Source organism: Poecile atricapillus, chromosome 13, assembly GCF_030490865.1.
Source record: "Poecile atricapillus isolate bPoeAtr1 chromosome 13, bPoeAtr1.hap1, whole genome shotgun sequence".
In the NCBI taxonomy this organism is placed as follows: domain Eukaryota; kingdom Metazoa; phylum Chordata; class Aves; order Passeriformes; family Paridae; genus Poecile; species Poecile atricapillus.
This window is the reverse complement of record NC_081261.1, coordinates 8,983,948-9,008,097: the sequence shown is the minus strand read 5'-3', so window position 1 is coordinate 9,008,097 and position 24,150 is coordinate 8,983,948. Positions and strand designations below refer to the sequence as shown.

The 24,150-nt window shown below is 46.6% G+C and overlaps 1 protein-coding gene across 1 annotated transcript; it reads left to right on the top strand.

Annotated features, from left to right (window-relative positions):
• Positions 1 to 881: 881 nt before the first annotated feature.
• Positions 882 to 22,667, top strand: TGFBI (transforming growth factor beta induced). The gene is made up of 17 exons (XM_058848955.1): positions 882 to 1,047; positions 5,148 to 5,246; positions 11,717 to 11,781; positions 12,747 to 12,904; positions 13,848 to 14,012; positions 14,699 to 14,845; positions 15,530 to 15,671; positions 16,235 to 16,447; positions 16,584 to 16,721; positions 16,961 to 17,106; positions 17,269 to 17,405; positions 17,926 to 18,056; positions 19,920 to 20,044; positions 20,921 to 21,023; positions 21,320 to 21,399; positions 21,775 to 21,799; positions 21,949 to 22,667. Exons 1-17 carry the CDS (start codon positions 938 to 940, stop codon positions 22,002 to 22,004), a joined length of 2,040 nt encoding a protein of 679 aa, XP_058704938.1. The 5' UTR covers positions 882 to 937; the 3' UTR covers positions 22,005 to 22,667.
• Positions 22,668 to 24,150: the final 1,483 nt, after the last annotated feature.

Sequence of the window (24,150 nt, the reverse complement as noted above, 5' to 3'; positions counted from 1 at the left end):
AGTGAATCTTAGAATCACAGAGAGGTTTGGTTTGGAAGGAACTTACAAGCTCATCTTGTTCCAACCCCTTTTGTTCCAACGCCTTTCACTATCCCAGGTTGCTCCAAGCCCCATCCAGCCTGGCCCTGAGCACTTCCAGAGATGGGGCAGCCACAGCTTCTCTGGGCATCCTGTGCCAGGGCCTCAGGAAGAATTTCTTCCTGATACCAAATCTAAATCTCTCCCCTTTTAGTTTAAAACCATTCTTCTTTGTCCTAACACTATCTACCCATGCAAAGAGTTGCTCTCTTTTCTTTTTGTAAGCCCTGTTTAGGTGCTGTTAGGGTCTCCAAGATCTCCCTGAAGGTTCTCCAGATTGAACACCCCCAACTTTCCTGGCCTAAGAGCCCCTGCGTTCATTGGCTTTGGTATAAATGCAACAAGAATCCTCCTGCCAAGGGTGACCCCTGCCAGTGCTGGAGGTGGCTGGGAGTGGGTGGGCAGCAGGAGAGCCTGGGGGTTCCTGGGGAGGCAGGGGGGTGACAGGGCTGTGCTGGACCGGGAGAGCCCCGGGCAGGGCCATCAGGGAGGGGCTGGGGTCAGTGGGACCCCGGAGAGCGGCAGTGCTCTGAGTCCCGACGGGGGGGAGGATGGAGGGGAAAAGTCCGCATGAAGAAGAAATCGAAGATGAAACGCTGGTCTGGGGAACACCCCTGTCTGCTTCTCCCCCCGCCGCGGCGGGTCCCCGGGGCACGGCCGGAGCGATGCGCGGAAAGCCGGAGGGATGGAAGGGCGGGTGGGCGGACGGAGGGACGGATGGATGCCCTTGGCGGGGGGCGGCCTCCCTCCCCTCCCTGCCCTCCCTCCCCTCCCTCCCCTCCCCTCCCTCCCCTCCTCCTCCCGCCCCCGGCCGGCCGCATTTAACGGGGCTGCGGGGCCGGCCCGGCCCGTCCCGGCCATGGCGCTGCCGCTGCCGCTGCTGCTGCTGGCGCTCGGGCTCGCCGCCGCCGCCAAGTCCCCGTACCAGCAGGTCCTGCAGCACAGCCGGCTCCGCGGCAGGCAGCACGGGTAAGCCGCGGGGAGACAGGGAGGGGGAAAGCTCTTTGAAAGCCTTTTTTCCCCTGCGCTTGCCCCGGTGCCGTCGGGAGCGGGGGATGCGCGGGTCCCGCGGCGCCTTTGTGCGGAGCTCTCGGGAGCGCTGATCGCGCTTCTTCCAATCCCCGGCAACTTTCATCTTTCCATCGCGAAACTCAGTATTGCGGATGTCACTTCAGACCCTTCGATGCTTCTTTATCAGTTGATCCCTGTTTAGAAAAGAAGGGATAAAGCTCCCTAGATTTTGAGCCATTCAAGTTTTTGTGGAAAGAATTCTCATTTTCATTAATTTGTAGGAGAAAAAAGGAAAATCCCTTCAATTTTCTCTGCGGAGTCAGCACCAACTTATTCTTTGACTGGAAGCCCCAGTTAGTCTTGGAAGTTTTCTTGATAAAAAATAACCACTTATTTACTCATAAACCTTACAAGATAAGGCCTATGAAAAAATGCATGTAGACCTGTCTTGCTTGATACACAGCCTGGTATAGAGTGAGCACTTTGAGTCTTCATTAACAGGCAGAAAACTAACCCAACGTTAATAGTTGTTCCCACTGTTTTTAAAATTTATTAAGAATTAGGAATGGTGAAAGGACCTTTCAGCTGGCTTCCATCTCTCAGGTTGGTGACAGTGATCGAGTTGAAGCTTCTGTTTAAGTGTGTTGTTGGAAGCAGGGTCATGAAATGCTTTAAATAAAAAAAAACTCCCAAGATTTAAATATTGCAATTTGATACGTTCTCTGGCAGGGATCCAGGTCAGGATCTATGACAAGGGCTGTGTTGTTTGTATGTCTGATCAGGGACACAATCCAAGAGGCAAATTCTGACCTGATACCTATTTGTAATATGTCAATAATGCGGGAATTGCAGTGATTTGTGTAGAAATACAGTGAATCTTTTCCACCATCTGTGTGTGATGTGAAACTAAGTGAATAGTTCTGCTGATAGCCCTGAGACTGAAGTTTGCTCAGGCTGGATAAGTTAGAGCAGTCCTGATGTAAAGCAGTGCACTCGCCTCTGCAGAGAGAAGTTTGTTACGTTAGTCCCTGCACAGTGAGCAGAGGTGCTGGGTAAGATGTGACTGCAGTCCACTCTGGTGCCTGAGATCTTTGGAAGACACAAGGAACTGGAATGCCAGAACTTCCATGTGAGTTGAGATAACCCAGTGTAGCTGAGCCACAGTTCTTTATTCACTGCTCCCGTTCTGATGGAGAGAGTGGTTTATACCAAACTAACTTTTGAATGTACATGGAATTTTGAGCATTGATTAATGATGTGCCAAAGAGATATGGCAACACAAAGCCAGCCAAAAACATTCTGGATGTGGGGCATGTTGTGTTGCTTGCAGGAGCCAGCTCCAGAGGGATGTGCAAGCAGGACTGCCACCCTTTGCTTGAGCATCCCCCACACCATCAATGCCTCTATTGAGCCGAGAGCGCGTTGGGAGGCAGAGCTTGGCTCTACGGCAAAACTTGTACGTCTTAATTAACTTTTTTTAAAAAGAACCAGCTCATGTCAGTGAGAGGAGCTGGAAAGTGCATAAGGAACATAAACATTAGAAGATGAAAATGTAGAAGTGCTCTTCCCAAACCCACCCAGCACAGTGTGATGCTGGGGAGCTCCATGGCTACAGCCACTGCAGGTATCTGGGGCTGTACATGAGGTCCTGCTTTTCTCAGCCTCTTCCCAAGGGCAGCCCCTGTCCCAGCAGCTCCCAGCTGCTGCTGCCAAGCAAAAGGCTTTGGCTGAAGGGGAACAATAGGCAGTTTTATCCTGGAGTCAGCACGGCTGGCTGGGAACGGCATGGCAGAGGTGATGAACTCCAACGAGGAGAGGGAAGAGTGTTGACAAATTCATTTTAAGCCAGACTGGGCAAGGAACCAGAACATGCAATGCGGGGAGCTGCTACTACAGCGTGCCTGTGGGAATCATTGATAACTGTCCTGAGCGGGGATTTTTCCATGCTGAGGAAAAACTGGAAAGAAGTTTTCCCCCATAAGTCAGGGAGGGAGGAGCAGCCCCGAAGAGTCCCAGGCAGGGAGGAGGGAGCAAGGCAGTTCAATACTGTCCTGGAGGCACAAGGGTTTTCTTGGCAGGCTGCTCCTGGGGATGCGGGGGAAGTGATCAAACAAGTCCTTCAGTAGCCAGGCTTGTCAAGATGAATATTAGAGGGATTGTCCACTGCCGTCAGCCAGATGCTTAAATTGAGGCAAGGTTTGGAATTTCGATGTAATTGGAACCATATTTTGGCACGGCGGGGCCGAGTGGCCAAGGTGGGCTGAGTCAGAGAGCACAGACGTCTCTCTAAATGATGATTTGGCTTGGAAGTTGCTGAGTCTGGGCCAGTTTGCACCAGCTGAAAGTTTGGTTTTGTGATTTCTAACTTTTTTTTTTCAGTAGGTTCTTGCTCCTTGTTCCTTGTCTTATACATAGAAACTGAATGAAATCCTTTCATGAAGAAACAAACGAGCATTACTGGACGTGGCAGTAGTGAGGGAAAGGTTCAGCCGAGTGTCCCCAGGTCCCACAGGTCCTCTCTTTCCCCTCGGGGCAGGATGGAGGTGCCTGGGACACGCAGGGTCGGACACTGCCCGCAGCAGCAGCACCAACAAAGGCTCATTGAAGGCGAGCCAGGCTCCCGCAGAGGTTGGCACTGCGGTCAGCTGGGCTAGGGGAGACCCTCAGGTTAATTCATGCTAATGATGGCAGGCTGGCTGCTCTGGGGTGCTGCTGAAAAGCGAGCACGGCCGCAGGAGGACTTGGTGGCTGGGCTGCAAACTCTGCTTTTGTTCGTACTGGGGGGCAAGCGGGCAGCGCCTCGGTCAAACGCAGCGGGACACAAGCTGCTGCCTGTTCTCCTCAGCTGATCAACAGGACCTGCACAAGAGCATCTCCAGACCCCATTCCGAGTTTCGTTTGTGCTCTGCCTTGGAGAGCACAGAGCACTTCTGACAGGCTGAAGTGATGATTTATGTGTTTTGCTTAATTATTTGTTTTCCCTTCATCTGCTTGGCAGCCAATACCGCGCATACTTTTGGTGATGCTGCTGCAACTGGGACGTGGTGGTGGTGTTGGGAATCCAGCCTCAGCTGGGCTAAGCATCCTCAGCTTGACTGAGCATTTGCTTCACCTCTGGTCAAGCCCAGAGGCAGTTGATGGCCTTGCAACCCAGATCCATAAATCATACATTTTGTGCCTGACCATGTTTTGCCTACACACGTGGCCAGGCCTGCTGGCCACAAACCACAGAGATGGTGAGCCAGGCAGAGCAGGGAAATGCTGTGCTGACCAAGCCAGCAGCAAGGAAACTCCCAGCTCCAGCCTGACCACATCTCTGCTCACGGTGAAACCACTTCTTAGAAAGCTCCAGGGCTGCAATGGGCTCTGAGCAGGGTTACTCACACATGGAACATCAACCACCAGGCTTTTTGGCTGAACAGGAACTCTCGGTACCTTTTGGGCTGATGACAGCCCCTCTTGATCTGTGCTGCCATATCTGGTGTGTTGAAACAGGGGAGGGCAGTGCCACTGCTCCTTTTCCCTTCATTCAGCCCAGCATTCATGTCCAGAAATTGCTGAGTCTATCATACAGCCAAAATTCTGGGTTTGGTGCAAGTCTGTAGGCTGACGAATATCTGTCTTATCTTTTCTATGTCCTAGACAATAGAATAATAATTTCTTTTGCAGGGATTTGTATTATTGCATAACTTTCTTGTGTTTTAGCTGAGGTTTGAAGTAGCTGTTCACCATGGAAATTCTGACCAATGTATCTTTCTTGATTTCTTTATATTTTGGTGAGCAGTGGAACATGGGAAAAAAATGAAGAATTTGCACCCAGTGAAGAAAGAGATGCTCTGGCAGAGTCAAGAGAGGTCTCTTTCACTGCTTCTTCCACATCACAATAGTTGTTGTAGGTCTAAATTGAGCATGCTGACTTGCAGCTCTCAAGGTTTCCTTCCTGGCCATCGCAGCAGGGCTTTCCAGGCACTGTCAGCTGGGCTCTGGCTCCATGCTGGGCTCAGCATTGGAAGGAGGGAGGCTCACAGGACCCTCTTCTGCTCTGTCATTCCCTGCAGCCCCAACGTGTGCGCGGTGCAGAAGCTGATTGGCACCAACAGGAAATATTTCACCAACTGCAAGCAGTGGTACCAGAGGAAGATCTGCGGGAAGTCCACGTAAGTCCCTGAGTGCCAGACAGGGTCTCCACAAAGAGCCCGTGGTGGAGGTGGGTGCTGGGTGGCAGAAGCAGACGGCAGGTGAGGGATGTCAGAGCCCATGGTGTGTGTGTGTCATGTGTGTCTGCGTTAAAAACTGTTTCACCCACTAACAAATACTTGTTTTTCTAAAACACTTTGATTTTAAGAATTAAAAGTGCCATGTAGATATAAACCCTGGTGGTTCATTCTAATTGCATTTCTATATATACTTATATAGCTCCCTGTGCTGTAATGAAGTGTGTGCCAGATGTTTTCTAGTACTGTCTCCATGATAGGCTCAACGCTGCCTAGATTTAAGAAATAAAAAAAACAGGGGAAAAAAAGGCAGCCCAGAGCTGATGGATATTGGAGAGAATGTAAAATTCATCTCCATCTGTTTGCTTTGGAAGGGAAAACAAATAAAAGGAAAGAGGTGTCAGCTTTAGCCAACAGTCTCTGACTCCACCAGGAAAGTTAATCAGACTTGCAGGCCAATTCCACATCTAGAATTGCAAACAATAATATTCAAGTAGCTGTTGCATGAAGAATCTGTGTGAGCAGCCTCAGGACATTCTTTTGAAAGATACAGTCAGCAGATAATTAAGGCTATGCATGCTTGACTATCTGCCAGGCTGTAGAGCAGGAGTGGAGAATCTTTTTCCTTGCTGTAGTCCAGACTGGGCTTTTAGACACGCTTGCTGGCCCACAGCACAGACCATCCCAACACCCAGGGTCAGTGCAAAGATTCCCTGAGCAGTCCCAGCTGTGGGATCAGAGCTGTGGGCCAGGTTTCATCCTGGATCTTCAGGGTAAAGAACAGAGAGAAAAAAAATTTCTCATTTGTTTCCCTTATGGTCCAGTGTAAATTGTAATTAGATCTATAGCAACATGCTGTTGTTCACTGCAGATTTGGGTTGCCATTGTTGGTTTAGCTGTGACACCTGGCTGTTGAGATTCATGTGTGGGGGTGGTGTGGGAAGGAGGGAAGCAAACCAGGAGTCATGGCTGTGCACAACTCTAGGCATTGTACTTCACATGAATTTACCCTAAGGAGGAAAGTTCTGTACCTCAGGAGGATGTATTGCTCGCTGTACCATGCAGAGTGCATGTACCATTGTTTTCCTTATGTCCAGTTGCCTTTACAGAAGAAAAAAAACCAAGCAACCATACCCCCTCCCCTTAATTCTACAAACAAAATTTTGGGAAGGCTTAGTTTGGGCGATTAGAGTTCAGGCTGTCATCTTGGCTGAATAATGGTGCTTCTTGACATAAAATAGGAAGGTTTATAGCACAGCAATATGGTCTCATCATTGCCTTTTCTGATAACAGAGTAGCTTAGCATGTCTCCAAAGAAAACACGGCTCAGCTGTGGATGTGGGAGAGTTTTGCTGCTGTGGTCACTGAAAGGCAAAGCAGTCCAGCCATGGATTTCTTTAGCTCTGCAGCAAGTGAGAAACTAACCTTATGTAAACCAAGTGTGCAGCTGTATTTGGCACAGACAAACTCATCCTCTTATCTCGAGGAGGAGGTGGAATAACTGGTATCTGGCAGTATTTCATTATTTCATTTGAGGAGATGGGGTGATCTCTTCTAGCTCATTTTCTCTGCTTTTACCCAAGTGTCTCACCCAGTGATGCATCACTGAGAGAAAAGCACACAGACCATTAACCTGCCTGCTAACCTATGAGGTAATCTTTCCATTATCCACAGAATTCCCTCACTATTCTTTGCTTTACATCATCTCCTCAATGGGTGTTATTGTCTTCTCTCCTTGCAGTCATTCCTGAGCCTGGGCCCTGCTTTCTCCTTTAGCAGTGCTGGTGCAGAACAAAAGACACGTGCCTTGACTCAGATTTTCCAGGGGACCCTGGGACAGCTCTGATTACAAATGTTTGCTTGTGATGGCTCCCACTGGATGTGCTGTGCCTGGCATATGGAAGCAATCAGGAGTCATTTGGGCTATAAAGGACATGATGCATTATGCTGTAGCAGACAAATTCTTGCAGCAGTGTCAGGAGTCTGATGCTGTGCCGTGCTCAGGTGTCAGAGCCCAGGAGATCAGGTGGGCACAGCCAATGATGCTCAGCATGAACCTCCAAACTGGCTCCTCCTGTTGGACTGAGCTGGTCCCTGAGAGGTTTTGAGAATGCCCTTAAATCCTAGAAAAGAAAAAACAGGATTTGGCACATTTATCATCACTGGGTGGATCCAGCCTTTGCTCGTGATCTGCAGTCAGCAGTCCTCTCCTAAAGCTGTGTGCATGTTCCTCTCACATGCAGGGGGATCCCCTCCACCAGCCCTGGGGGATTGGTGGAGCAGCATAAGCCTGGTCATTTTCTCTTCCTCCCAGGTTTTTCCCACCTGAGAACAGCAGTCCTGGGGAGGAGACACTTGACCCATCTCACTACTTCACATTTCATCTGGCTCTTTTCCTCTCCATTTGCTCAGAGGGCCAGTGGTGCCACAAGCTGTATATGTGAAAATGGCTGGCTTTAGGAAAATAGTTTTGACTGCTTTGGTTCCTTTCCTTTTCCTGCTCTGAGCACTGTTTCAAACAGGTAGTGGGGAGGGAGGTCAGCAAGAGAGCAGGAACTGCCAAGGAGCAAAGCTGAGCAGAGCTGGCTCAGAGCAGAGAAATTCATCCCTCAGCAAGGAAGGCAGAAAGATTGCTGCAGGCCTGTAGCATAACTTCACTCCTTGTGGAACGATCACATCCTGCATCAGGAGGCTTAGAGTGACTGGAGCAGCAAGGAAAGGCAGCCTGAAAAACCCAGATGTGCTTGTTCTGTAGTCTGGGCGCTGTGTGCCTCACCTTTGGGCTGCTGCTGCAGGCTGGGAGGGCTCGGTCACCTGGGGAGCAGAGGTGCCCTGCTGAGCTCCTCCGTGACACAGACACAAAGGTTACACCTCGGTGAGGACACCCTGGGGGCTTTGGAGATTCGGTGCTTGGGAGGCGTCTCCTGGCCCACAGGGGTGCAGTAACTCCACTGGGATTGTTGTGCACAGTGGAAATTTTAATTCATGCATCAGAAGAAGACTCCTACCTCTTTATCTGCTTCTTTTTTTATTTTTTTTTAATTTGTTTTTCTCTGCTGAAGTACTGGCTCACACCGTTACAGAGAAATTAGGTATTTATGTAGAATTTTTATTATTGCTGATGAAGTGAGATAAGATAGTTGGCAAGAAATCTGACACTGCCTTGATTTCAAGGAGCTCTGAGACAAAAGTGTTTTGGTAATTAGGTAACTTTCCACTGTTGGTTATTCCAAAGTCAAAGAAATGGTTTATTCAGGGTATATTTTCATCATTTTGCCTGTGTATTTTATATTTTTCTCCTTCCTTGTGCACTGGACTCATTCTTCCAGAATTGGGGTTGCAATGGAACACATCCCCACATACTGTTTTGTCTTGAGACTGAAAACTCAAACATTTTGGTTTTGATTATTTTTTGAGGAATAACCCATTAATAGATTTCTTTTTTTTTTCCCTTTTAAATTAACTTTCTTTTTTTCATGTGTGATGTAGTTTCTCAGTTTAGAAAAAAAATACTGGCACTTATTGTACAAAAACAAAACATATGGGCTTTATTACAGGAAATTATTACAAATGGATTTTTTTTTCTTTAATATATGCCTAAGCTTATTTTTATTACCTTGAAAAATGCACTTAAAATTTAATTTCAGCTCCTAAGAATGCAACAGCAGTAGAACAATGGCTAATAAAAGCCTAAACTAAAGGAGCTTGCTTCTGCAGGCAGATGCAGATAGACATAAATAGTGTTTCAAAACCAGAGGCTAAAAAAATGTAGATTTGACTTGTAATGACTCAATGAGGAGGTCAGGAAATTGTGGTCAAGGCATTGCAGAGTGGATGACAAATGCTCTTTGTGTGAGGGCAGAGCTGATCTAACCCACATCGCTGGCATCCGCTGTGTCCCGGTGGATGGGCTGTGGCAGACAGCAGAAACAGGGATGGACAGGGCAATTCCAAAGGCTTTTGTGCAGGACCCACAGTGTGGAGCAGTGGCTGGGGGGTGTTCAAGGGAAGAACTCCTGCCTGGGCAGCAGACTGTGGCTCTGACCCAGCTGGAGCTGCCAGGAGCAGCCTCCCTCCCCATGGATGTGCAGGGCAGCACTGGGCTGCAGAGCATCCTTCAGCCATGGCTCTGCTGCTCCTCTCTGAGAGCTGGAGGTGGCTGCAGGACCAGCTGGGGACATGTCCTGGGGCCACCCCTGAGCAAGCCCTTGAATGGTGCCTTTGGGTGGGCTGGGTGCTCTTTTGTTTCCATCTGATTCCACCAGCCATGGGAGGCCAAATGCCTGAAGCTGGAGCTGTGTTTTATAACCCTCATCTCTGGCTCCTTGGCTGAGCACCTCTGTGTTCACCTGGCCCTTTGCAGCAGTTTGCCAGTGCTCAGGATGGTGATGTGCCAGATGCATACCAGGTGATGCTGAAGGCCACCTTCAGTGGGAGAGTGAGTCAGGGGACTTGAGGGAGTCCCTGCCCAAGGGGAGCTGGTCCTGTTTCTGCCTTGGTGCTTCTTGCCATGTGCTTCCCTTCCTGCTGGAGATGCCCACAAACCCAATGAAAAGCAGGAGGTGCAATCATGGAATCACAAAATGGTTTTTCTGGGAAGGGACTTGAAGCACCATCCAGTTCCACCCTCCTGCTATGGGCAAGGACACCTTCCACTTGACCAGGAATCTACATCCCTTCCCAGTGCCCTCCCGTCCTGGCAGGCACCTGGGGGGTGGGCAGGGCCAGCTCTTGAGCCAGTGTGCCACAGGCTGTGTGCATCCACATCCTGCCCTTTTGGAGCAGCTCATTAATCTCCAACTGATCTATAAGTAAGGCTTTTAAAGCCTTCGTCAGCACTTTGGAATGATTTCTCTTTAATCAGTCTTCATCTTTGATTACAGGTCTGAACCAAGGGAACTGTCTAGACTGGATTTAGTTTCTAGGGTGAAAAAAAGAAAAATTGGAGGTAGGGGAGGGAAGTGGTGGGGGAAGAAAGTGTGTGTTTCCAATGAACACAAGACAGGGGGGCTGGGAAAACGGAGCAGCAGGGTGTTAAGATCTCCAGTAGTCAAAGGAAGGGGTTGCTTTAGGCAAACTCTTTCCCACATGGAATATATAATGTCTAGACAATCAGTCTGGGTTTGCTTTGTAATTCTCTTAGGAAACCGTGACACAGAATTTATTTGCTTCTGTCACAGAAAAGCAGGTATTTGTTTCAGTTTCTGGCTCTTAATTACCCTGAAGAATTCCCTATTAAACCCCAGGCATTTCCACTGTTTGTTAACAGTTTTAAAATGATGACAAATATCTGAAGCTGGAGGATTTTCCTCTCTGAGTGTGCTGACCCTTGGCCATACAGCATCCTACTTGTCTCAAATACAGTTGGGAGCAGAGGAAATGCTTGTCCTTGGGAAGAACACCTATTCCCTGGCTCTCTCAGCCCATCAATCAGGTGGCCTTGTTACTTTCACACCAAGCATAGGGCAATAGGTGAAAGAATCCCCTGGGAAAAATAACTTCTGGATTGATTTTTTCCCACCCCTTTCCTTTTTTCTTTTTTTTTCCTCTCCCTCTTAATATCAAGCCGTGTTCCCTCAAATGGCCACTTCTGAGAGTCAGATGATTTTTTCCCATTGAGCTGCAGATGATGGATGCAGCTTTCAGGCAGCTCTTGCTTTATTTAGGGTCTGCAAATCAGCAGGACAGCCTGGGATGGTGCCTCTGAGCCTTTGGTTTTACTGAGGGAAAGTGGTGCCAGTCAGAAGGAAGTGCTGCTCTGGGGGTGCTCAGATGGACACAGCTGTGCCATGGCACTGCTCGCGGTGCCTGTGGATGCACCTCCCACCACTGGTCAAGTTTCTCCTTGCAGGGCTTTTCCCAAGTCCTTGTGCCAATGCACATATCTGAGAACAGGGCTCCCCTTTCCCTCCAGGTCTGTCTTGTGGGTTTTGCCATAAGTAAGCAAGTAATTTCTGTTGGTGGACAAAAGCAGGGTGAAATGAGAGGGAAATGTTTGGCTGGTTTGGTCAAACAGCCACGGTGGAGTTGCAGGTGTTGTCTGAACAGCGATGAGATGTGACAGCAGCAGTCAGCCAAGGAGATCCCCAAATCCCATGGGAAATGTGCCCAGATGAACCAGCACTGGCAGTCTTGGGACTGTGGAATTGGTTTCCATCTACTCTTTGTATAAAGTCTCCTGGAAAGCATGGCTTTGAAAAGAAATTGTGTCTGCGTTTGTTCTGTGAAGAAATTGGCAACATGCAGCCCTGAAGGAGATAAAAGTATGGTTAGTCTTCTGTTGAAGTCTGTGTTTCTAATGAAGAGTCTGCTTGGAAACATCCCCAAATATGGATGGACCCAGAACTGTAGAAAATATAGAAAAAGCTGTGAGACACTGTTGGTTAATCTGCCATATCTATCTCTTATTCCAGAGTAATCAGTTACGAGTGCTGTCCTGGATATGAAAAAGTTCCTGGAGAAAAAGGCTGCCCAGCTGGTAAAAATATGTTTGGCGTTTTTTAGGCTTCTTAAAATTATACAGCTGCCTAGTAAAGGGAAATGTTAGAAAATTGCTCAAAGTGGATTTGATTTTTGCAGTTTATGCACAATATTGCCATGAACAAGTCAAAATGGACTCAGTGGAGCATCAGCCAAGGGTCAGATCAGCTCCAAAGCATGCTAAATGTTCCAGACAACTTAGAACCTTGGATGTAATTGAACTTAATCAGGCATGGGAAGGCCATAGGGAACTACTTATTCCAGCAAGTAATATATCTGTTATTGGAAATTCAGTGCAAAGGAATGATAGAGTAATAGACAGTTCTGCCAATCTCTTCTCATTTTTATTTTCATAGATTCATAGCATGGTTTGGATTGGAAGGAACCTTAAAGATCATCTGGTTCCAACCCCCTGCCCCTTCCACTAGACCAGGTTACTCCAAGCCCTGTCCAACCTGGTCTTGAACATCTTGGCAAGCATGGGATTAGCAAAATTTTATTTAGGAGAAAATACAGTTGATATTTAGGGGGATAGGGTGAAATAAACTGAGTTCATTGAAGAAATCCATATTCCGCTTTTGCTGTCAGAACACTTCCACAAAAGTCTGATGCCTCCAAGTTAACCACATGGGCTGCTGCACGTGGTCAGTGGACACTGAGATGAGCAGTGTCCAACACCAAATCCCAAAACCTGAATACAAACAGGATTGGGTGGAAGCTCCCCTAAATCACATTTGTATAAATACAGAATAAGTCCAGTCAAACTTGCAAAAATACAGTAGATCCTGGATTACACTGGTGTAATTGAGGGTGAAGCAGTCAGGTTATGATTATTTATTATCAAATTATTGAACAGACACCAATCCCCGATGTGCTTCATTTCCCCAGGTGTTCTCACCAGCTGTGCTTTAATTCAGCCAGAAGGAGGAATGTATTTGGGAACTTAACCTTCTTTCCTTTCAGCTCTGCCACTTTCCAACATCTATGAAACCTTGGGAGTGGTTGGGTCTGCCACCACACAGCTCTACTCCGACCGCTCCAACCTAAGGCCAGAAATTGAAGGACCTGGAAGTTTTACAATTTTTGCTCCCAGTAATGAGGCCTGGGCATCCTTGTCTGCTGTAAGATAATTCCTCTGCTTTCTCCTCTTCCTCTGATTTTCCCTAGTGGAGATCCAGCTCTGCAGGGGTCTGGCAGGATAGACAGTACTCACAAAGGAAGGGCTGGATTTCCAGTATGGTTATCACTATACTGGTCCATCAGCTCCAGAGCTTTCCTTCTGAAGGATCCCATCACTAGAGAGATGTGGATGTAGAAATCCCCTCATTCAGTTTTCCCTGCATGTTGCCATTAGAGTTTAAATTGAGACCTTCAGCAAGAAGCTTCCCATCCCTTACCAGTTTTCTTGTTGACCTTTACATCGCCATTCTGGTTGTTCTTAATTTGTACAAATAGCCATTCCCACCTGGAGCCTCAGTAATTCCCACAGAGTGTGTCTCATGCTCAATTAGATATACATTTCCTTTACATTCATTTTGATTTTCTCTTTCCATGTCCTGTGATTTTTCCACTCCTGAAGTGGCTGCTGCTGTTCTGCCAGTGCTCCCATCCCAGTCGAGTATCCCTGTGAACAAGAACAACTCCTAGGGCAGGGAAGGGGAATATTTATGGGTCTCCCCACTGCCAAGTCTCTGTCCAAATGCCCCAGCAGAGCCCCTTGGGCAGGGATGCTGCTACTGGGAAAGGTCTTTTAGTGTATTTGTCAGTGGCCCTTTTGCCTTACTGCTCATTTCAGTGCAATGATCCTGCTCTGGAGCTGCAGTCATCCCTTTGTGTGCCAAGGACTGGGTGCCAGAGCTCTTGGCTGCTTTTGTAAGGCAAAAGATAAAGCTTTGAGAAAGCTGAGCTCTTAATTTACACAAGTGGTGTGAGGCTGAATGAATCACTTAATATTCATGCCCACACCTCCACCTTGGGAGCACCCTGGGTGCAGCCAGACCTGGTACTCTTTAACAGATGCCTAATTGCACTCAGTACTGAAAAATTGATTTTTCTGATCTTCAGGAAACTCTGGATTCCTTAGTGAGTAACGTTAACATCGAGCTGCTCAATGCCCTCCGCTACCACATGGTGGACAAACGGGTCCTCACGGATGATCTGAAACACGGGACCACGCTGAACTCCATGTACCAGAACCTGCCCATCCAGATCCACCACTATCCCAACGGGGTGAGGCATCCAGAGTCACAGAGGCTCAGGCTGGAAGGGACCACAGTGGCTCACCTGGGCCAGCCTCCCTGCTGGGGGAGCGTGTGCCATGTGTTCCTGCCCAGAGCACACGACACAGGATTGTGTCCACGTGGTTCTGGATGTTTCCATTGAGGGAGACCCCACACCCTCCCAGGGAAACTTGTTCCAATGCATGATCACCCACAGTAAAGAAGTTCTTAGATTAAACCGACCCACAGCAGGCTTCCTTTTCAGCTGCCTTGTAGCTTCTGCACTGTCCTGGGACTCCAGGACTCTGTAATGCTTAGGTTGACAGCTGTTGATTTAAGATACATATTATGAAGGAGTTTGAGAAGAATATTTTTAAGCAGTTGGTTTCCTCAATGCTGTTGTGCCCACGCTGCTGTATAACTCTGCTTGCCCAAGTATTGGTTCTGGCTTATTTTCTTAGTTTTGAGGGTAAACAAAACCACTAATGATTTTCAAAGCTCTTTAAACATGAAGTATTTCAAACATTCTTGATAGAACATTCTCAGTTTTGGTGTGTCTTTTAAGGAAATCAAATTTCTGCTCTTGCTGATTCAATAAAGTTCTTGCTGCATATGAAACAGAAATAGAAAAGCAGCAGAGGCTGCTTCACCTTCTTTTTAGTGCACGTAACAGCCCATGGGTCTTTTCCTCTGCAGATTGTGACTGTGAACTGTGCCAGGCTGTTGAAAGCCGACCACCACGCCACCAATGGAGTGGTTCATGTCATCGACAAAGTCATTGCCACCACCACCAACACCATCCAGCATATCATTGAGACTGAGGACAGCCTGGAAACCCTTCGGGTGAGTCAACACATGGCTGCTCCAGCTCTCATTAAAGGTGCTCAGTCATCCCACTCCCAGTGAATTGTCCTGAAGAGCTTTGCCAGTGTCTTGGGCTGTTACCCTGGAGCTGCTGATGAAATCTTTGTATCAATGTGGCTCCTTTTGATTTAGGAAGAGAAGTGTTTGGTATCAGTCCAAGTAGGGTTTTATGACAATAATTGTTGCCCTTCTATGGCTTCTCAGAAAAGAGACTGAGTCTGTCTACTCACTCTTGTAGGGGACTTTTAGTGTTAGGAGACAATAACTGTTCCACTTTGATATGTCCTTATTTATTTGCCTTGATGTTTGCCAAATTAAGGAAAATGCACAGGGAATTTGCAGTTAGCCAGCTGTGGGTTCTGATTTGAATTATTCACTGGAATTGCTGTAAGCCTTTCCAGGCATATCTGGGTATTTGAGCTAGCTCTCAGTCTTGCCAAAAAAAAGGGCTCTTGTACTCAAATTTCTGGAACACCAGAGAACCATGGGTCAAATCTATAAAGGGACAAAAGTGCTGAATGAAACTATTCAGGATTTTTTGTAAGTCCTCTGAAATTATAAAAGCCTTAATAAGTCCGGCCTGTAGTATGTCCCTGGACAAAGTTTCTGACCTTTGTGTTGTGGCTGAATGTGTTTTTTCCCTCTCTCCTTATTTCTCTGAAGACTGCTGTGGCTGCATCTGACCTCAGCAGCTTGCTGGAAAGCGAAGGCCAGTACACGCTCCTGGCTCCGACCAACGAAGCCTTTGAGAAGATCCCACGAGAAACACTGAACAGGATCCTGGGAGACCCAGAAGCCCTGAGGGGTAAGTGCTTGTTTACTGAGGCCACTGGGAGACTGAAGAGTATTTTTCAGTTCTTCTAAATTTTTTCTTAAAGACAAGTCAACAGCTCCTTGTTGGATGCGCTCTGACAACAGCTGCAGTAAACAGATGTGACAGAGTCCATCTTCTTTAACTGGACAGCCCAGCTCCCTTTGGTTGTAGATGTGTAGACATGGTTGGAGTGGCATCCAGATATGGATGAGGGAGCCGAATCAGTCCCTTTTCTGCCTTCTCTTTTAGCACTTTATGCAGTGGTGATTTTTATTGATCCAGGAAGATGCAAGAAAAGTAATATCTAATCAATGTAACTTCCCCTGACAAGTGAGTTGAGTACCCACGTGAAGCCTTTTGAAGTTGGCAAAAGTGTATAATAAGTGACTCTTTTTAGGCATTTTTTTTTTACAGGCTGTGGAATTAATATCAGCTGACTTTAAAATGACTGCATTTTATGGAGTACACCCTGGCCATTGAACAGGATCCCTGACAGCTGCAATGCTTTCACTGCTGGTTTTTACAGCTCACTAAGACACTCTCCTCTCTCACAGACCTGCTGAACCATCACATCCTGAAGTCAGCCATGTGTGCTGAGGCCATCATTGCTGGCCTGACCATGGAAACTCTGGAAGGAACCACCTTGGATGTGGGCTGCAGTGGGGAAGAGCTGACCCTCAATGGGAAGCCCATCATTGCCAACAAGGATGTCCTGGCAACCAACGGCGTTGTTCATTTTGTTAATGAGCTGCTGATCCCAGACTCAGGTACTGGTGCCACTCCGCAGTGTTCTTTCTGTTGCCTTTCTTTTGTCTATTTTGCCAAGGAAATCCTGGATTTAGATGATAGTGATGAATGGATAACCTTTAATGCAAAGTTACTATGTGTGGCTTTTCTTTTCAGCTAAGACGGTGTTTGAGTTGGCACAAGAATCTGAGGTTTCCAAGTCTACAGACCTTTTCAGACAAGCTGGTCTCAGTTCTCATCTAACTGGCAGTGAGCAAGTGACCCTCCTTGCCCCAGTGAATAATGTGTTCAAAGGTAAACCAGGGATTAAATCCCTTTCTTCCATCACTTTGGGCTACAGATCTCCTTCAAACAGTCTTCAGCCAAGTTTCAGTTCACAAGTATGCAAATCCTCTCTCAAATGCCTCAAGGCAGTGGCATCTAGGTTTGCAGTTTAAAACTGATGTGGGTAATGCTCTGTATTTGAATAGTTTTTAGTGTCTCAAATGCCATTTTGAGTGAGTCACTGGTTCTTTCTATACTTTTTCCTGCAGATGGACTCCCCGTTATTGACAGCAACATGAGAAACTTGCTCCTGAACCACATCCTTAAAGACCAGCTCTCCTCTAAATATCTGTATCATGGACAGAAGCTGCAGACTCTGGGGGACAAGGAACTGAGAGTTTTTGTGTACCGCAATGTGAGTCCTTCCCGTGTGCTGTGCTCCATGGGGCTGAGTGATGCTCAGTGTTCTGATGTTACAGCTATCGTGGAAAAAGTGGAAATGAGCATTGTGGAAAGTGTCAACATCTTTCTTTTGAAGCACATTCTAATGAAGTCTTCTCTGTGATTGTGTTTGCAGAACCTTTGCATTGAAAATGCCTGCATTGCTGCCCATGACAAGAGGGGAAGGTTTGGGACCCTCTTTAGTGTGGACAAAATGTTGACTCCACCAACTGGCTCAGTGATGGATGTTCTCAAGGCTGACCATCGCTTCAGGTGACCTTTCTGCTCTTCCCAGGTGCCAGTTAGGAGCAGAAGAGCCTCCAAAGCAGTTTCTGTTTATTATGGGTCGTAGTCATGACAGTGTATCTGGTTTTTTAGCATAGAAAGATCATCCAAAACCATGGTCTCTCTCTAAATTAAAGGGAGTTGAAATTACTTCAAATGAACTTCAAATAACCCTCAATCAACTGTGAGCCAAGAGTAAGTGGTTCCCTTAATACCATAAGAATCTGGCTCTGAAGACATCTCTGCCCATCAGATCCACTGTGGCCAGATTCCCCTCACCATCTGGTCCCCAGGGAGTCAGCACTCCCAGGTTGCTTTGCCGTTTCTCAGATGTTCTCATTGGATCTCACAGGCTCATTTCCTCCCTAATCACCATTTTGATTATTTGATTTGCTGGACCCCAGCAGGATTTCACAATTGTAACTGCCCAGCTCTCTCTTGAGCCCAGCATGCAGTTGACCAATGAAGTGGTTTGCAGTGAAGCATTTGATGCATGTTTGCTTTGCAGTACGCTGGTGGCTGCAATCCAGTCTGCAGGTCTGACAGAGAACCTGAACAGGCCAGGAACCTTCACAGTGTTTGCTCCGACAAACGAAGCTTTCCGAGCCATGCCCCAGGGGGAGCTCAACAAACTGATGGGTGAGCATCTCCAGAACACTGAGGTGACGAGGTACTGTGTGTGACTGCTGTGATATTGGGAGGAATGGCCAAGTTTCTCTGCTGCATCTCATTCTTCAGCTCTGTCTCTTGGAAGCATGAGCTTCCTGCCCAACAGAGTTGTATGAGCAGAAAGCTGAGGATGCACAGAGTGGCACTGAATTCCCCTAGAGCGATTTGTACTGCCTGTGCTTTTGGAAGACATGTTTGTAGTGTGTGTCACAAACTCACTGTGATTTAATTTGGCTGTGCTGGTGGTCTCAGCGAGGTAATTCCCGGATATTTCTGAAAGAACCAGTGAGGCCTCTGCCTTTTTCAAGGATGAAAGAAATGAGAATGTGACTCTTGACCACACAGGATCAGAGTGTCTGCAGTAAGTTTTGCAAAGAGCAGGCATGATCCACATATAGCCTCAAGTTACACTGTATGAAATTTAGGTAATAAAAAGGCTGAGGGTGTTTCTCCTTTTCCATGTACATGGACAAAGCAGGAGATTCTAATCCTGGGAAGCCAACAATGTACCATTCTAGCTCAGATGAACACCAGTATCCTGAAAAGCAAGGGCAAGCATGCTGGGTGTGGAAAAAAGCATGGGAATGTTTAATAACTCCCTTCTGGATAAGCAGCATGATCTTTTATTTTGTTCATGTTGAAAACTGGTTGTGGTTGGAAACAATGTCAGGTATTTGAATGGAATGGCTTCTTGTCATTAAAACCCAGCCAAACATTGACATCATTATTTGAGAAGCATCTGCCCATGGAAGCTGGTTATCCTTTTAAGTGCAGGGATGAGGATCCAGTAATATCAGCCCAGTCTTATGCTTCATATATAAATATTTCAGAAGTGTTTTGCAGCCATTGTAAATGGCTGCAGGAATGAAGATTCCCAGATGCAGACACTTCAGATGTTCTTTTCTCACACAAATGTTTAGCTTATGCCTCTGATGAAGAAGTGGATTGTGCTGGTGAGGATATGCAGAGTGAACTGGGGCCACCCTAGGAAAACCATCATGGAAAAAGCTTGCATATAATCTTTGAAAGCATTGAAAGAAAAAGTCCCCCTTGCTGAGGGAGCTGCTCTGTGGATGGAGTCCACCTTTGCACTAGCTGTCTGTGGGGCTTGTCAGTGGCCCTGTGTCTTCTGAAGGAGAAGATGGAGAAGTGCCACTGGCCTGCACTCTGTACATCACCACCTGTTCTGGAAAACACATGGTGTAAGGAAAACACCTTATCTTCCTAAAATCTGTTTCAAAGCACAGCTGTATGAGTACAGACTCAGTGGGGTGGTATCAGGGCACCAGTCCACGAGACAGTTGTGTCACTTCTCCTGTACTTTTCCCCTTCCTACCCAGCTGTGAGGATTGTTGCCATGTGACACTGGCCTTGGTGACATTTGAAAATACCAGAATTCCCTGTCTGCTTCCTTATTTCACATGGGTCTTTCCCCACCCCATCCCAGACTTCCTTGGGAAGTGAAAGCAGCGAGAGAAGCAGGTTGATTCTGAGAAGCAGTTTCTCACTTGGCACAGTGAGAGAATGAGGGGGTGAAACCTGAAGCAAGAGAGAATTCATGTGTAGGGCAGGCTTGGTAGGTACCAAGGTGGGACACTGGAAGAGTGTCCTTCTGGACTTGGGAGCCTGACCTGCCAGGGCAGGAATGGCCTCAATGCCCTAACCAGGTCCTTCTGCCTGGTTTTTGGGTTTGGTTTGGTTTTTCAATTTTACATTGTTTCTTTGCACTTTCAGGAAATGATGGTGTTTTCCAAGTAATTCCATTGCAGCATGTGAAATATGGGAAACAAGTGCTGATGTTGGTTTGCAGATGTAAAGGTTTTCTTCCCCCAGGTAATGCCAAGGAGCTTGCCAACATCCTCAAGTTCCACGTGGCTGATGAGATCCTGGTGAGCGGCGCGGTCAATGCCCTGGTGAGGCTGAAATCCATGCAGGGAGATAAACTGGAAGTCAGCATGGTGAGTCACCTCAGATGGGTTTCTGTGGTCAGCAGGGCTGTCCATGTCACGCACCACAGCATGTCTGTGCTCATTTGGATGGTGTGGGAACATCTCCTGATGCGTGCACAGTCCCACCAGTGCTTCTGGGTTGTACTGGAGGGACTGTTGCCATGTGTTCCGTTCAACAAGCTGGAAGAATGAAATGTGGTTTGCTTCAGCTTTCTCCCCAGAAGACCAGTTGTAAATGACTTGCAGGAGCTGCTGTAAATTTAACCCTGAGTCATGGGGGGAAAACATAAACAAATGAAATGAATAGCTTGTTCAGCTAAAATATCTTTTTGTGTAATGAAAATGATCTCTGCGTGGGCTCCCTTAGCGCAGCAGAGTTTATTTAGATATATAATTTAATTTCACAAACTCTACACTACATTAAAGGAATGTAGGATCCTCTATTGAGGAGAAAAATCATTTCAGAAAATAAGCAATCACGGCCCACTCTATGCATAAGAAAACACAGGGCAAAAATGGAAGGGGCTGTGTTTCCAGGTGCATTGAACTGGCCAGCGTGCATGCTGGACTCTTCCCATGTCCAGCCCTGCTCTTCCCTCTCCTGATCCCATCTCCACAGCCTGGCAGGGTGCTGGTGGATGTGCTCTGCTGCCATGGGACAGCATTCCCAGCCAGTTACACTGAGGACTTTCAAAGCCTGCCAGCCATTCCAGGACAAACTGCTCAGGCTATAATTTGTCTTTATATTCTCCTTAATTGGCAAGAGGAATGAAAATGTCTTCAGCCATCCAGTAAATGAATCAATACAAAGTGAGGTGTTTTTTAATAACATTGGAAATGACAGAAGATTCTCATCTTCTATTTTTTTTTTCTTTTACTGAACAGAAAAACAACATAATACATATCAACAAGGAGCCTGTTGCTGAAAGTGATATCATGGCCACAAATGGTGTCATTTACGCTGTGAATTCTGTCTTACAGCCACAGGGTAGGTCCTTGGTGAGAAATGTCCAGAGCAACCCTTTTATAGCAAAACTGCTTTGGGAGGGACTGGGGACACTGGGAAATTGCTTCATTTTGGTGAGGAGGGATTAGTCTGTTGTGGGATTTTCAGTAGAAAACAGTGGAAGGAAGCAGCCTGCATGCTCTGACAAGTATTTCAATGCTCTCAATGTCCCACCCTTAGCTTCAAGACTCTGACAAGTATTTCAATGCTCTCAATGTCCCACCCTTAGCTTCAAGACTCTGACAAGTATTTCAATGCTCTCAATGTCCCACCCTTAGCTTCAAGGCCACAAGAAAGAGGTGATGAGCCTGCAGATCCCGCATTAGAAATCTTCAAACAGGCGTCTGCACTATCCAAGGTAAAAGGGAAAAATCTCTCACTGTAAAACTGCCAAAATCACATTTTGGTAATAATGATTGAAAGATCATGTCACATTCATATGCTGACTTCCAAGGAAAGTGAGTGCATGTGTTTCATGGGATGATCCATCCTCTCTTCTTGCATGCTTTAATAATACAAGAAATAATACATTTTGCAACACAAAGCTTCAGTTTGCAGCACACTGTGAATGTAACCTTGGCATGGTACTATTATATATCAGCTTCCAATAATGAAGAGTCACTCATCCATAGTTTTTGGAGACTAAGGATAAATATATTGACATACAAACTGTTCTTATGGCTGTTGGAGATTTGTTGCATTTGTGCAAACCCTGTGTTTTCTTTCCATGCAGGTTTCTCAGAGGAATCCTCGACTAGGTAAAACAACTTCTCCAGCTCGTTTCTAATTCCCATTGTGTTCCCCCACCCCTTAAAGAGAGGTTTGTCCTGCTCTAGCACAGCTGGCAGGAGAGAGGCAGGGGGATGGTTTGTGTCTGCCCCACCCAACTTGCTCTTCTCCTTGGCAGCGCCCGTCTACTCCCGGATACTGGCGAGGATGAAGGAGAACTCGGGGGGATCCTGAGCTCATCGTGAACAGCCACAAGTCAGTGCCTCCATCCCATCCACTCCGGCTGGCAGCCGAAGAGAAGGACAGAACCATTTTTAAAAACCAAATACCACCCTTAAATTTATTTTTGTTTGCAATGAAATGGATAGGAAAAATGAAAAGCCATATATATGTATATATTTTAAGACCATTTTTATTTGGTTTTGACTTTAAAGTTCCCAGAACAAGGAAATGTTTTGAGGTTTTTTTTGTTTGTTCCAATTTTGTTTTGTTTCATTTTTAATAAAATTATTTACCAACTTTCGATTTTATACCCTGTTTGGGGCTTGATAAGTACATCCAAGGGCCTTTTATTTTTTTAAACAATCACGTCCTTCCTCCTTCCTTTGGATTTTAGAAGTCTTCAATGAAATTCTGAATTTCAGGCTTTTAACAAAATTCTCTCTATTGACATTGAGAAAATTGCATAGTTATAATCTACGGTTTGAAGTATTGCCTGTTTTTTTAACTGAGGTCTTTTTCTTTGTGCCTATGGGTTTATAACTGTGCTGCATTTTGTTAATGAGATTTGAAATGAGAGTTCTCCCTGGCTGAAGCAATCCAGTAAATGATTAATTTTTAATAATGATTTTTTTAAAAAAAACCCTAAAAATAAAATCAAAAATATAGATATGAAAAGTGCTGACAGTGCTTGGTTGGGTTTTTGTTTGGTTTGAATTGCCTGTGATGGCACCAGGTGGTCAAACCTGAGCACTGGGAAGGAGGGGAATCAGATTTGGCTGGATCAACATTAACAGGTCTAATAGTTACTAGAGTGGAATAGCAAAGCATTTCCCCTCTCTAATCCTTGCCTGGCAACATTTTTTGCTGCTACTTTCATGAGCAGTGACTGTCACTCTCCAAGGAGCACAGGGCAGCCGTGCACATCCCTCCCTCTGGATGCTCAGCCACCTCTGCTGGCAGCTGGGGCTCAGTGCCACATTCCGTGCTGCCAGCTTTGGATCTGCTCCCTGGTACTTATTACCTTGCTGAAACCCAGGAGTATGAGGCAAAAAAAGAGAAAGAGGGGGTCAAGTGCAGAACACAAAAGACTCAGATTGTTTTGGTTGCTCTGGCAGAGAAATACCCTGATAGTTCTCCTTCTATTAAAAGCCCAAACTGAAATCCCACATGCTTGGAGTCATCTGTATAACTCAAGTGTGTAAAAAATGTCCAGCTCGTCTTTTATCTCTTCTTTTATTTCTCTTCTTCACTACCCCCACCCCACCCCCCTCATTCTCCTTTGTTATTTTTCTGTCATCATACAGTCGTGGTATTCAAGGCTGAGGAGGAGAAGGGGAACACTTTCAGCCACCTAATCCCAGCAGCCCAAGGCAGAATAGTTGTATCAGGGGATTGGATTTTGGGGGAGGCTTAGCTTCCTGCAATTAAACTAATTAATTACTGTGCCTTCCAAAGCCTGAGAAAGAGGGAAAGCCACTTCAAATCTGCTGTTTGTTTTTTTTTCTTTCTTCCTTGATGCTTCATGATTAAGGGATATAAAGTCTTCACAACTTGGAAGGGTGGAAAGTGGGTCTGCTCCTCATCTAGGTGAGTGCCCCTTGCTTGTGCTTTCTGGCATTTGGGGTGGTGACTAATTGATTGTTTCATTGCAAAATGAAGCCACTTGAATAGACAGGGGTAGGGAAAACTGCTTAGATGAGCTTAATAACCATGAGCAATCCCATCTGCTGAGACAACAGTGTTCATCTCCTGGGAATACAGCCCTGGCTTTTCACTCCTTGCTTCCTGGGCTGGTATTAGGATGTGTGGTGATGGGGTGATGGTCTCCTTTGTGCTTTTTTGTATGGCCTGGCTTTGCTAGACTTGCTTTTGGGGGGTCACCAGGTTTATGAGTCCTGGCAGTTTCCAGTAGATAGAGGTTCATTATCCTTTTAACCCAATTCCCTTTTGCTCTCCCCATTGTTTATTCTCCCTGGTCCTTTGGCAGTGCTCCCTGCCTCGCTCCTGCTGCCTGTTCCATCATCTGAGCTGCTGTGGGGTGCCAGCAGCAGCCCCCACAGTGCTGTGGATGATGGGGCTGCTTTCCCTGTGTGTTGACTGCCATTTCCCTGGGATCCTACACCCTGGGAAGCCATCACAGGGTGCCTTCCCACAGGCT